The following is a 14,589-nucleotide window of genomic DNA, read 5'->3' as shown; positions in this document are numbered from 1 at the left end:
TGACATGATAAAGGTAGTTAACGGATAAACAGAAGCTTACAAATGATACATATTGAGACAATAAAAGATGTTTAAACAAATAACCGATAAAAAGGGTTAAAGCATTAATAATAGTACAATTAGCTCATCGGGACTGGGGTTCGGTCACGTTAGCTGGGCTATCTTGACTTGATTTTTCACACTGCATGTGGGCATTAGGTTAAACACTGGACTTGGATTGAGTATTGAGTAACAGAATGTCGGTTCCGTTCAGGTCATGCCTGGTTAGTTTAATCTCGGCCTTGGATCGGTTCGGACAGGAAATTGATGCCCGAGCGACACACCAGTTTTGAGCAGTTTCAAAAGAGGCCGCATTTCTAATATATCGTCTGAGTTTGAACTAACTCAATAGTTTTTTTGCACTTTGTGTGTGGCACATTTAGCAAGCGCTAGATAGCATTACATGAAAAGTCAGTGAATCTGCAAGGTTTTTAGGGTTCATCCCAAGGAGAGCATGAAAATCGGCGTCAAATTTTATCTCAACATTTCAGAGTAGTAGTCAGAGAACCAGTGACCAGGCAGTAACCGACACTCTGACTCAGTGTTGTTAGAGTCAAAGGGTCGAGACCCTGCACTGGCCCTCGGTTGAGAGACATGAAGCAGCGAGATAGACAGAGCTGCAGGAGGGAGGAGACTGAGGAGACGTCTAATTGCTGCCCACATGTGTCAGATTGATGTTTTCAGCTGCCCAGGGCGAGACCGGAGGGTGTCTTTGAAGATACTGGGTTGATTATTCTCACATGCCTTCATGCATGCATCAGAAAATTTGTTTAGTATATAGATGCCAAAAGGTTGTGGCCTTTTACTGGAAAATAAAGTTTTACAAGTTAGGCGTGGGTGCTTTGAGGGGCACCATGAGCCATCATGTGCTCAGACAAAGCACAGTCAAATACCCAAGACAGATCCACATATCACGTTGGTTTCCATGTGTTTTATACGAGGAGCCATTTCCTATTTACTGATGATGAACAAATATTTGTTATTGACACATTTTCAGTGAATAAGAACAAATAAAAGAAGGGGCAGAGAACAGAGGCGCAAGAAATAGGGAAGAACTGAAGGCTTAAACTCCCTTTGCTCTGGTTAATGTTAAGAGTTCAAAACATTGTCAAAACATGTTGTCATCAAAGAGGAATCAGTAGAGATGGATCTGCTTCATTTCCCACCGAGCTGATACGGGACTTTCTTTTTTCCCCCTGAACTTCATCCACAGTTGTGCTTGTAAGCAGTCACCCGTGCTGCTAACGCCAAAGGAGCTCTGCGGGCATGCTGTGTCATCGGGAGAAGGTTGTCTCTCTTACACACTTCATTGTTTGTTAGAGATTCAAAACAGAAGCCACAGTCAGACTAATTCTTGCTCTACAACAGTACAGAGCCAACATGTCCTTATATAGCAACAAGCCGCTGTATTACTCACGAACACAGTTCCCGACTGCAGAGACAAACTTAGAAAGCAGAATTGGCTGCTTACTCTGTTTGGGTTTTGTTAATAATCTCAATAGATATAAATCAGGGTTAACTCAGCTCAGACTTAGAAGCTACAAATGGCTAATAAACGTGAGCATTTACGACACAGGACAAATCTAACGAGAAGATTATTGGTCACAGACCCAGAGTTCTTATATCTTTATAATGGACTCGGAGTTTGGTTAATTTTGACCTCTGACCATTCTCTTTTCTTTGCCACTCGGGGGCAGCAGAACAAGCTGTAAACTCAACGTAGACATCGTCTTTTTTTAGCCGTTATGGTGAATGTTAACAAACAGCTGCCTGTTTACGCATCCCTAAAACCAAAACCAAAACCTGGACACAGCTAAACACTTTGTTGTGTGATGATTCTCAGTCATTTGTCACTACAACTGAAACCTCTCTCATAACAGTACATCCTTTGATTCATTGATAAAATTATGGTATTGATTATTATTATCAATATAAGTCCTATTTGTCCCTTGAGGAGCATATGGCATTGATGATTTTCCCCGATCTGGGCCTCTCCCCATGTCTGACCTATCTCTTTCACCACGATATTTATTGATATTGATATTGATTAGTATGGGTTAAATCTTTTGTGAGTCTTAAACTTTATAGTTAATTTCTGGATCCCCCCCTTCAATCAACAGATGTTTTCATATTATCACACTTCCATTATTTCCCAGGTACCGTATCAGCGTACAACGTGATATCAGGGAATGCCATACATAGTAAATGTTTACTGTGAGCTGTCATTTAAAACACAGCCACTATCTCTTGTTTACATTACAGATTCCACAGATGCTCGCTGTGAATAACTTTTACTGCAGGGGGGAGGTTGTAGTTGTGGGAAGGGGGTCCTAGCTTTAGCATAACCCAATGATTGACTCAGTCTGTGAATAAATATTGTCTGTCATACGAACTGAGCTAATTTCCCTCCTTTAATGGGATTTACTGTGCTCGGGATAAACAGTTCGTCTTCATTGCCTGAGTAAAGCCCGGCGTTGCAATAAGCAGATCAGACATAAGGTATGCTCATTGAAGAAAAGTGTTTTTAGAGTATTTTTATTCGGGGGAAGCATTTGTGAAATTGAATGAAGGTGCCTTTGATTCATTAGTGACCCTGAGAGACTTGTATCTTGCTCCTAATGCGCTCTTCCTGTCTGCATGTATACAGACAGTTGAAGGGGGGAGAGAGAAGAAAAACACATTAGAATAGACTTTCACAATAAAGGAATATAGTATGGCAGGATGAAAGACAGGGGAGGGGTGGAGGAAGAGAAGGAAGCTGTGCAGGGGCCAAAAAAATGAAAAACATGGAGTGCTTTTACCGCACTCTTGTTACAAGGAGGTAAAAGTGTACAAGTGGGCCGAGATGTGTGAGAGGATGAGGAAAGGGGGAGATGGGTGGGGAAAGGTTATGGTGTGTAGAGTGAGGAAATGCACGGAAACTAATCAGAGTCTTCCTGAGTCTCAGCCAGAGATATCTGCAGGGGCTGAGGATCAGGATGGACCCCTGTAACACTGTCTCATTCACAGGGAGTTCCCGAGATCCTGTCTGACGCAGATGTTTGTGTAAATGTAAAGCGTGCACGTGTCGTGTTTGCGTAGGTTGCGTATGAGCCCCCCTCGTATAGTATGAGTGAGCAGTTACGCAATGAGGAAGGCTACAACAGGATATACTTGTAGAGAAAACAACTCAGTCTGCATGCTAGGTGAAGAAACGGTCTTCATGTTTGTAGTTCTCTGTAAATAGAGAGGTCCATAATATTTACACACAGAAATGGAGAAGGATACCCGTGGTCCTGCTGCTCTGTGACAGAAGACACGGAGACAAATGGGGGAGTTAGTGATGATTGTTTGACAGAATGTAACCGATAAACGCTCTGAGGTAAGAAAATTACAAGGGATTGAGCGACAAAATAAAAAGGGAGACTGAAAAGTAAATTTGAAGAAACAAAAAAGCAGATGATTACCCAAGACATTATGTGTGTTAGGAGTTAAATACACCAGTGGACTGTGGGAGCTTATTGTTGTATTCAGGAGGTTTCATGGCAAAAATGTCTTTAACGTCCACCATGATTTTTTTTCTTGTCTTATGAAACTGTCCTCCCGCAAAGAACGACACGAACGGTTCTTTCAGCAAGTGCCTCAAAACAACTTCTCTTAACTGCAGACTGTATATAAAGATGGAGGATGCATCTCCACTTCCTGCCACTATCCAGAAACGAAGCCTAAATATCCCAAAACATTAACGCTGCTGTCCTGCGGATTTGGAGCAGGAACCTGTGCAGTAGCGATCGGGGGATTGAATCAAATTTAATCAAATGTTCATTGTTGACGCTGTGACGTCAAAGTTCTACTAACCTCAACGAACAACAATTTACAATCCAATGAACTATAATCTTTCTCTTAACCTAATCAAGCTTTTAACATTGTGTTATCCAATAAAACAAACTTTTGATTTGTACTGTCCTGTCCATCACATAATAAACGCAAACTGAGACAAACAAGGTACTTTTTTTTTACTTTTTATATCTGAAAAGCAGATGGATACAGTCCAGAACAGTCACATAATCACTGGTCACAGGGGACAACTATTCTATGTCGAAACATTTTTATTGTCAGTCAAAATGCTAGAGAGATAAGACATAAATATGTCAATATAACAATAACTGTATAAATGTAGGACCTACTGAAGAGCTTTTCTGTGTGTGAGACTTGGTTGGATATTGGTTACCAGTGGTAATTGAGGTGTCAGTAGGAATCTCCAAGGTAAATACTTGTGGTTTCTATGGTTTTGTGACATGGTTTCCAACGTGTAATTACGAGGACGAGTGCGATGCCAGCTGTTAGTAGTTTGATATGACACGAGTTTGCCGCCAGAGGATTTATAACTCTGAAATATTTCAAGATGATGAGAATAACATACAGAATAGTGTGAAATTGGCTGAAGATCTTTTACAAATCCGAGGATGGCTGGTTCTATTTCAGGATTATGGACAGAACTGCAGGGTATTGTTTTTTAAGTGAACCTCCCAGCTTTGGGAAAGTAAGATACTGTGTCGAACAGGGAAAAGCAGTTCTGGCATTATAGCGTAACACTGCACTTGTAGGGGTGTATCTCTGAGCCCCTGAACTAACACTGAGCACCACCCTCGCTTTAATAATCCCGTGGTAATCTTCATGTGATTTTTGTGAGTTCTCCCCAGCTGTCGATCTTGATTCTGAGCCACATTTAACACTATTTGTAACCTGCACTTTCTGTAACTATATAAGTCCTCCGAGGCTGAATCCGAGGCCTCTTCATTCCAGTACAGGAACAGTAGGGGTTAAACACAAGCAGCTGAACAAATGTATCACTTTTTGTTTCTTCCATCCCGAAGAAATCGAGTTTCCCAGTTTGACAGTAAGATGTGACTTTAGCAGCCGAGCCATTAACTCACAGCAGAATATGAACGACTGGACATTGAATGAAATGTAAAGTTGTCCCCGTATCTGATTCCACTGATTGAATAAACAAGGATAATTCAGAATCTATGATTTATGAGCTGCAGCTTATTATTATGCCCACGCTGGCTGTAGCTGTTCAGTGCAGAGTTGTTAAGGTGTCTTAAAAACAACAGCTGCAAGATGCTGCTCTGATACATTTATCATTGAAAAGACATGTTTAGACATGAGACATGAACTCATTGTATATTTACAATACACACTATTTATATTCTCCCTGTAAAGTGTCAATCTTGAGGATTTTCAGTTAAATAAATGTCCGTTAAGTGACCATCTATCCGTGAATGAGGTCACACATTGGTGACTGATATTTATTTGCAGTATTCTTGGTGAAAAGATAGTGAAAGAAAAGTTTCTGCCAATGCAAACCAGACATTTTCAAATGCTGCAGCTTCACATTAAAAGCATTTCACATGCTGTGAAACATGACCTTTGCCTCGACCTTTATACAATATTTATTATGTTTGTCGGTGGGCTTAGCACTTACCACAAAATGTGTCCACAAAATTGTAAGTAGGACAACACACTGCAGAGCACAAATAAAATCATAAAATAGTCTCTTGTTTGGACAGTTTTAGGGTCAAATAACATCTAAAAAAGAAACTACGATATTGATGTTACAGATGAAAAACATCTTTCAGGAGCTACAGAATAAATTGTACATGTATATAACACAGGTGGTGACTTCAGACTTCTCTTTTCACTATAGTGACCATAAAACTTTCATCACAGCACCACAGCTGCTGAATGAATGTGGGGCTCTGGCCAATATATTCACACAGAGGGTTGAGTGCCAAAGTGGTAAAAAGGCAATAAACCAACATTGTTGCTGTTTGCGTTGGATATATAGTTGTTTCTGCCTTTAGATTTTTTGCAGCAGATCTTTGAATATGTTCACTGAATACACTGATTTTGTCTTTGATTTTTGATTTTTGTCTTTTATCATTATAAGTAAAAGTTGAACTGGAATTGAGTTTAAACTTTTCTGCCCAGACAATTGCCACAGTGTCATTTCCACACCAAGTCCTCCCTGACCTGAGGATGCAGTTATGATGCAAGTATAATGAAACTAAGTTTACGCTGTGTTGGCTTCTGAGACGGTTGAAGTGACCTTGGATCAGTGGCACAGTGCGAACTGTGGAAGTTGAACTGAGACTGTTCTGCTGTTCGGGGAGTCTGACAGTTGTGTCCCCCTCTCCTCTCTGTTATTTCCCATGCACTCGCAGACCTAGCCCCCGCGGAAGGCAGTTTATGAGGTCCTACGCATAGTGAACTCCTTACAACTCTCCCACCCATCTTCCTCCTCCTCCTCCTCATCCTCCTCCCCTGTTTCTGCCTGTCCCGCTCGCCTCCACAGTCAGAGACGACACGCCATGGAACAGAGCTCCTCATCCCGAGACTCTGCAGCGTGAAACTTCTTCTTCTTAACCAGTCGCTGCTGCAGCACAGGAAATGCCCGGCGGACCCGTGTTGTTTGTCGTCTAGCTCTGATCTCTCTGCTTGTGCGCGCATCGGCCGTGAAGAGGAGGAAAACCAGAGAAACAAAGTCTGTGGAATAAACTGAAGCTGCTGGACCCACTTCTGCGCGTCAAGATGCTCGGGACCAGGCATCAGCTCACTGTGACAGCCGTGGCATGCGTTGGTGAGTAATGTCCTAATGAGAGAATTTAAACGTGTAATGATTATAGGATGGGATAATGAGTGACAGGCGGAGGGAGCGCGTTTTTCTGCCGCGTCAAGGTCTCCTCCGGCAGCGGCGCATCTCTTGCGCACTCGCCGTCCACCGGCTTAGATCATCCCGGTCTGCATAATTGACGACCGGGCGGCTAAAAGCATGCACTAGGTGTGTCCCTCCCATTGCCTGCACCACAGTGTCCTCGTTAACTACCCCTAAATACTTTCCGTATACGCATTGGCCACATGTTGTGGAGGGGAACCACAGAGTAGCCTCCTTAATTGCCTGTACGCGCAGCAGCATGGCACTGCCTCGTATAATAAACACATTACAGTCCATTGCGCCTTAATTGGATGTTGCCCACGCCAGTGTTTACACAAGACTTCAGTGGAAAAGAGACGAAACTTGGATTGCATTTTCTGCTCTGTCATGCTTATTTCACAATGTCCCTGTGTTTGCAAACCATGAATGCGGCGTGAATGTTCCACAAATCATTAGTGATAAAATTAGATTTCAGTTTTTAGACACTGGAAAGTGAGGCTCTGGGTTAGTGAAGGATTTCTGTGTTGGTACAAGGGAGTCCGTCCAGTGATGGGATGTGATCCCATGGTTCAGATCCACAGCAGCAGGAGCAGCAGTGGATTAACTCCCAGGTCATGTCCAAGTCGTTCAAACATGAGGATGAGGGGGAAGTACCAGGGGAAAGTTGAGTGAGCCACTCCTCTGAGTTTGGAGGAAGAGAAGAAGAGGGTAAAGAAGAAGAAGAAGAAGAAGAAGAAGAAGAAGAAGAAGAGAGTAAAAGGGTGTTTGTCTCTCTCTGTAATTCCCAGATCCCTCCGCTTACATGTGATGCTGTGGCTTGTGATGGTCATTAGAAAATTGAGTTAGAGATGGAGATTAGTTTGTGTGTGTGTGTGTGTGTGTGTGTGTGTGTGTGTGTGTGTGTGTGTGTGTGTGTGTGTGTGTGTGTGTGAGAGAGAGAGAGAGAGAGAGAGAGAGAGAGAGAGAGAGAGAGAGAGAGATTGTATATGGATCATCAGAGGCTCACAAAAGCAAATCCTTACCATCACATCACCACATCCAGTAAACCAGGTTTACTAGTGCCCCTCCACTGGGTCACAACCAGTCTGGACATCTTCACTGAACTATTGCATTGATCTATTAATACCTTATGTCCACTTGGGGTTCTAGGTCCAGTAACATAGTCGGAGCTCTTAGACATGACCTCATCTGGGTTACACAGGAGGTGGAAGGCCATGCGCGGGCTGGGAGATCCCGGGTTCTTGCTATCGGAGCTACCTTTGCCTGCCTCAGAGGCCCACATGTGGTTATTGTAGTGGCAGCATTTAATCTCTGTAAATTCCTAACGGAGATGGGGCTACAGGTGGTTTGAGTTTGGCACCGCAGAGGAGAGCAGCATCTGGCTTCAATCTGCTCGTGTCGGACCGCAGTGACCGAGCTTGCTAAGGATGTGAACAGCATGAACACCTTTACTGGAGACTAGGACTGCAACTTATGATTATGTTCATGTTACGGTCAACCGATCAATCATCTTGCTCATTTAGTTCCTCAGCAAAATTCAAATTTACTTTAATTTATTTGACAAATAGTCTGAAATAACTGAACTAATTGGTTGATAAATCAATGGACGGAAAAATAATTTGTCACTACTTTGATAATCAATGACTCAGTTTTCTCATTTTGAAGCAATTCTTACGTGTTGTTAAATTAATGTTAAAAAGTGCCAAACGTTCTGTAATTTGGGCTTCTTAAGAATGAAATGCTTTTCTTTGTCATTTATCATTATGAATGAATATCTTTGAGGTTGTGGACTTTAGGTCAAACAAAATAAGATATTTGAAGATGCCACTTTGTCCCCAAGGAAGTTATGATGGATGAATAAAAATTTTGGGACTTTTTATCAAATGAAAAACGAATTGAGCGATAAGTATTAAAAGATAATTAAAACATTCGTAGGTTGAAGCTCTAGTTCAAACCCCCTGAAACATAATTTACGTGGATACAAAACAGGAAAAAGCATCAAATCCTCATGTTTGACAAGCTGGAACCAGATGTTTGTTTTTGGTCAATATCTGACTGAAGCAGTTAATCAAGACGGATTTCTACTAACTGTTATTGTTATTGTTTCTTAATCCGTCCATAACCCAACAGTATTGAAGCCTAATATAAACGGAGAAAGCAGCAACACTGGAGAAGCTGAAATTAGCAACTGTTTCATATTTTGAAAAATGACTTATGTGATAATTGTCATTAGTGAATCCATTACATAATCATTTGGGCTTTAAAATGTTAACATATCGTAAATAAAAGTCTGAATTTACTACAGCCCAACGTTATGTGATTAAGTTGTTTGTTTTGTCGAACCAACAGTCCAAAGATAATTCAGTTTAGTGAGACATAAAAACCCAACCAGGTCATGAATTCTCATAATTTAGAGGCTGTAACAGGAGAATGTTTGGTATTTCTGCTTGACAAATGACTAAAATGGTCATTTAGCAACATCATTTTGAATTAATCAAATAATCATCAATATCCTACTTTAGGCAGCCACTCTCCTTTTCTCTTTGTCGTGTTTGTGAATGAGCTGAAGTTTATTTTGAGCTCACTCCTCGACTCAGAGACTGGAGAGCGGAGATCACACACGGTGACATGTTGTTTGTCAGATGTGCTCAATAGCCAAAGGGTCATTATGGAGTTCCAATGGTTCATTAACACAGTAGATGTTGCCTCGTTATCTGCCTCGACACAGAGGTTATAGACTACATGATCCTCCTACTTGTGTCTAATGTCTCAGGCTTTGTGGAGAAAATGGGTGAAAGGTTGGTCGGACATGAACTGATTTAGATTCCTCAACAGGGATAGCTTTTTTTTTTCAGATCTCCATTTGGGGAATTTGTCTTGTCTCTGCGTTTTCCTGAGTGAACAGAAAGCTGCACTGGAGAAAACCACAGTAGACGATTTATTAATTGAAAGCTGTGCGGTCAAGAGATATAAGTCTTCAGACAGCTCTGAATTGAATTTATGAGCCTGACAAGACTGAGTAGGGAACTCGGCCACTGATGTCATTAGCCAAATGTCTCCTCCTCCTCCTCCTCCTCCTCCTCCTTCTCTCCATCTCTACTAGTTTTAATTCGGTCACAGCAATCAGCAGAAATTTGTAATGAGCAAAGTAATTATGTTCCGATTATGTTAATTACGTGTCCTCATCAGCATCCGTGGTGTGCTAATTTTTAGCATCCGCCAAGAAAGTTTTGCTTTCGTTTGTTTGTCAGAAAGATTTCCCGAGAGCTACCAAACAGATTTGCACATATCTTGATGGAAGGATAGGAAGCATTGTTGACAAAGGGGCTCATTCAGGAATTTGTAATCACTATCTTTAATGTCACGAGATAGGGCGTTTTTCGTGGCATTACCCGGAAAATAATTGTTGGATCTTGATGAAAAAAATCAGACATACTCTGGGAACTGATATCTTCCAGTGTGTGCACTTTAGATGAGGCATGATTGGATTTAAGTGGACTGTTGAGTCTGGTGGGAGGAACACCTTCTCCTGAGTGTCATTCTAGTTTAAACGTGTGTTAAGTGTTGTCTCAGACAGGTATGACGTCATGCACATATTTAGAAGGTGTGACAGTAATGTTAATCTTTTGTTACCATGATTTGTCCTCCTCCACAGTCCACTTTTCAACTGCCATTCTGCATCGGCATAAAAACGTAATTCTCCTGATTACAAATGTCGAGTTTGAATGAATTTAAGTTTGCATGCAATTTGTTCAAATTTATTCCAGTTTCTCGTTTGGATATATTCCCTCCACACTCCACTATAGTCATACGAGGTTGAACACTTAGTTTGTTACTTTGCTATTACTGGTGAAGAGCTCAACACATTCTGCTTCTCAGATGCTTTGGTGTCATAATTGTCTGCCTAGGACGGCTTTGCTTGCTAGCATCCCCCTGGCCACCTAACTTTACTAACTTACTTTATCAATAGGTCAAGAGGAAATACAATAGGTCAAACCTACAGTGAGCGCTCCCTGCTGGATCACAAAGCAAAATACTTCGGACGGTCTGATTCGCTTCTAGACTGTATATTTTAAATTTAAACAGGTCATTACAGCTTAAATACGAACTTTTCCCCCTCAGTCGAAAGGAATGTGAATAATAAGCGACAGCGGTAGCAGTTTGTGTACGGGGTGATATCTCATGTGGGTGTCTTCAGGAACTCGATGGCTGAGAACCTTCACAGATGGATGATGTGGTAGAGGTGGAGGTTTTCACACTTCTTACAAACACTGCCGTCTGCATATTATTTAACACTTACCTCGTGGTTTAGATTCAAACTGAGATCGTGAGACAATCTGGGACTTTGGTTCAGAGCATCCACTGATCACTGTGGTCACATGTTAATCAGACGCGTTCACAACAGCAACAAATCCTCCTCGTTGTTCGGGCGAGTGATGTATTAACTCTGCTGCGTAGATCATGGGATTTAGTTTACAACACTGAATTAACTTCATACTCAACACCAGTGATTGACTTTTGGTTTAATGCAACCTTTATGTATTTGTGTTTCTCACAAAGAGCCAATATTACTGTACATTGTCTTGTAACAGTAACTGACGGGTGCATGAAACACCTCAAAGTGAATGTGGTGTGACTGGTGGCCTAATGGTTAAAATTCATACCACGTAACTTCAATGGTTTGTTTCTGGCCTAGCACCTACATTGCATGTCACACCTCCCCCTCTTCTCACATTTCCTGTCTGTATTTTAGATTTTGTACAAAGACGTATTTTGTATATAGTATACAAGGATAGGACCAGTACAAGTTAAAGTTTTTCGTGCAACTATATGTTGGTGGGAAGGCTGTATTTCTTCCGCGCTGCAGCACGTGACATCCTCCAAATTCAACTTAGATGTTTTGTGTGACTTATGGTTCTCCGAAGAGACACATAAACGTATCCGCGCATCTTCACACAGCAGGAGTTATGGCTGTAACCACAGGTCTCACAGGAGCACGGAGAGGTCGACATGCACCAGGAGCGCAACATGCATAGCTAAGTTCCAAAGAAGCAGAACAATTGATCCAGAGGATTTGACCTACCAAAGGATTTACAGAAGACTATCACTGGAATGATCTGACACGAAAGGAAATTGAAGATGTTTTGTCAAAGACGTTCTGACAAGGTGTGAAGAGCATATTTGTAGGGTTAGGGTCACACTGGATCTAAAAAAAATACCCTGTTTGTCTGTTGAAGGTTTGGTTGAGTTATGAGTATGAGTTTTAATGAACCTTAGTCACACAGTATTTTTGTTGTATTCCCTTTAGTTGTGTTAAGTTGAAGCTGTTTGATTGTTGGCTTTAACCAGCAACAAAGACGAATTGAGTAGTTGAAAGTGCTATAAGATCTTTATCATATAATTTTATAGCCAATATGATTGTATCAGCAGAGTCTTGAATTCCCTGTTTCGGTGCCATCAAAACCAAATGTTCAAATCAGGAGACCATTCCTTTTTGTTTTCAGAAGTCAGAAGTCCTGTTTAGAAGAAAGAGTTTCTGAACGATGCAGGGGACATGGTATGAAACATCAAGAGAGAAAAGGGGCATAGTCACCAGAAACAGTTCCTCTCACGAAGGAGACTGGACAATAACAGGAACCTTGTTACTTCTGCTGACCTCTAAGAGTCACAGCTACAAACAGAAGCAACACAACTTTAAGATGTAACATGTGATGGAAGAAAGATGGAGCATTCATCTTTGGGGACAGGTCTTAATACCTTAAAGACATGGTGGTACAAATGCTTGTATATGTTGACGCTGTTGACGCTGTTCAACAACTCTTTGTGTTTGGATTCTGAGGACAAATAAGTTGAAGTTACTGTGCTAAGGAATTAAGAATTGACAGGGAACATGAACTCCCATTCACGTGGACATCAAATAAGACAAGAATCTACTCTAGCTTTGAACAATGTCATCCACATCTGCTTGTACGATACATGACAGCCTTCGTTGTGATTCAGCTGTCTTGTTGCAGCTGTAATGCAGCTGCAGTGAGGATACATGTGTTCTGTTCGAGGGCTTGACTTTGAAAGTCGTACAGGAAATCCACAAGAGCAGATGAGGGGACCTGCCATTTGCAGCCAGTTCTCATATGTATTGTGGAGCTGAATTAACAATAATAGTTATAGAATATTATTGTTTGTATCTTTGCCTTGACACGCAAATGGGCATTTTCACTGTCTTGACACTGTAAAGTCAGAATAACATAATGAAATGAATCACGAGAGAAGCTGTGCATTGTGATTTAGCCAATAAGTATCAGGTAACACGATACAACAAGTTTAGTATTATAAATACTAATTCAAAACTAAATAAAGTCAAGATAACAAAACATGTGAAAACTTAATATCAACATATCTCGGTTGTTGGAAATAGTTTTTTTCAGCATCAGTGGAAAAATATGAAATTCGACATATTTTCGAAGTATCAGCAATATTCTCTCTTTCAGTTGAGGTCAAGAAAAAGTCTCTTAGCCAAGTTTATTTGTAATGTTCAGAGTGATTTGTACATGGTTGACGTAGAACGCGTGTATTTTGTTTTGGTGAACTTGATTCAATCCTTTTTGAGTGGCACTGAGCTCAACGGGGGTCGTATCACATAAAGCTTGTCCAAATGAAGACAAGCTCTTACACCCGCTGTGCACATGGAGGTGACTGAACACCCTGCCTGCTGATCTGGCAGGAAGTGGCTCTCTGTGCACAAACATGAAACAGAGGAGCCAATATTTCCTTGAAGAACTGCGCTAGTCAAAGGAAGATTTAGACCCAAGGCTGTGAAACCACAAATGCCACCCACATGACCGAGTTTCATACTCATGCTGCCTGAACCCTCTGCAGATGTGTAAGTGTGTGGTGTTACTTATTCCGCTGTCTGTGCGCCTTGTGACAGCTGTGAAACTAGAATTTGCAGAGTGGACAATGATCACGTGAAACTGCAAAACCTTTAAGGCCTTGCCTAAACCCCTGCAGATATTTTTTGGATTAATATTTTTTCCGTTTGACAAAATATCTCCATCCAGACGAGCATACAAAAATGCATGCCGAGCCAGTAGGTGGGGATTTAGATGCAATGTATGAATGTTTGTGTGAATGCTTGAATGGAAAACTGTACTTTAAAGCACTTTGAGTGGTCATCAAGACTAGAAAAGCGTTATATAAATACAGACCATTTACCATTTATAAAGTCTACATCAATGATCCGTCAAATACCAGAGAAGAACGATAGGGTCCAAGTAATACTGGGCGAGGCAGACATCCATGAATGTTCAAATATGTGGTGCAGTGATGCTCAATTTGGCTGCAAAGTTGTAATTAGACCTAGCACTGCAAACCAAATGGAGAGAAACTGGTAAAGAAAGCAGTGGGCATGCACAAAGTAAAGACAATGAAAATTTGTTTTGCTAAATATCTGAATAAGTGTGGACAGGGTGTAAAGGAATTCAGTTTGAAATATTTTTGGGGGTCTTTATTGGACATTTTTTTGACAGTCATGAACAGGAAATGTATATAGAGAGGGAAATGGGTTTGCAATCTAACAAAGATCCCCTGTCAGAATCAAACCGAGAACCAAGACGCTATGCGGTATTGGTATAAACCACTAGTTCTCTGGATGTCCCAATTTCTACAGATCTTATTATAGGCTTAATTTTTGCATTTGACTTGACTCATTTAAGTGTCACTGCAGCAACTCTCTCAAATTACCAAGAAAAACAAGAAAAAGGATCTGCTTTCTCTCAGTTTGAGAGTGCAACTACAAATGAAAATAGACAAAGGACCTTAATTAGATTTCCCGCTATGTCTGCTTATAAAAGCAA

General features: G+C 41.1%; 1 protein-coding gene across 2 annotated transcripts in view; it reads left to right on the top strand.

Annotated features, from left to right (window-relative positions):
* The first annotated feature begins 6,360 nt into the window (after window positions 1–6,360).
* itga1 (integrin, alpha 1) overlaps window positions 6,361–14,589 on the top strand; it is a 54,076-nt gene continuing 45,847 nt past the window's right edge. Inside the window, exon 1 of one of the 2 annotated variants that reach the window (XM_034602684.1) lies at window positions 6,361–6,661. In XM_034602684.1, the coding sequence (XP_034458575.1) occupies window positions 6,613–6,661 (49 nt within the window). In that variant the 5' untranslated portion in view covers window positions 6,361–6,612. Of the gene's footprint in view, window positions 6,662–12,412; window positions 12,509–14,589 lie in introns of those variants that run through there. The other variant, XM_034602685.1, reaches the window with a different exon arrangement.

Source organism: Hippoglossus hippoglossus, chromosome 12, assembly GCF_009819705.1.
Source record: "Hippoglossus hippoglossus isolate fHipHip1 chromosome 12, fHipHip1.pri, whole genome shotgun sequence".
Lineage (NCBI taxonomy): Eukaryota > Metazoa > Chordata > Actinopteri > Pleuronectiformes > Pleuronectidae > Hippoglossus > Hippoglossus hippoglossus.
This window is presented reverse-complemented; position numbering and strand designations above follow the sequence as displayed.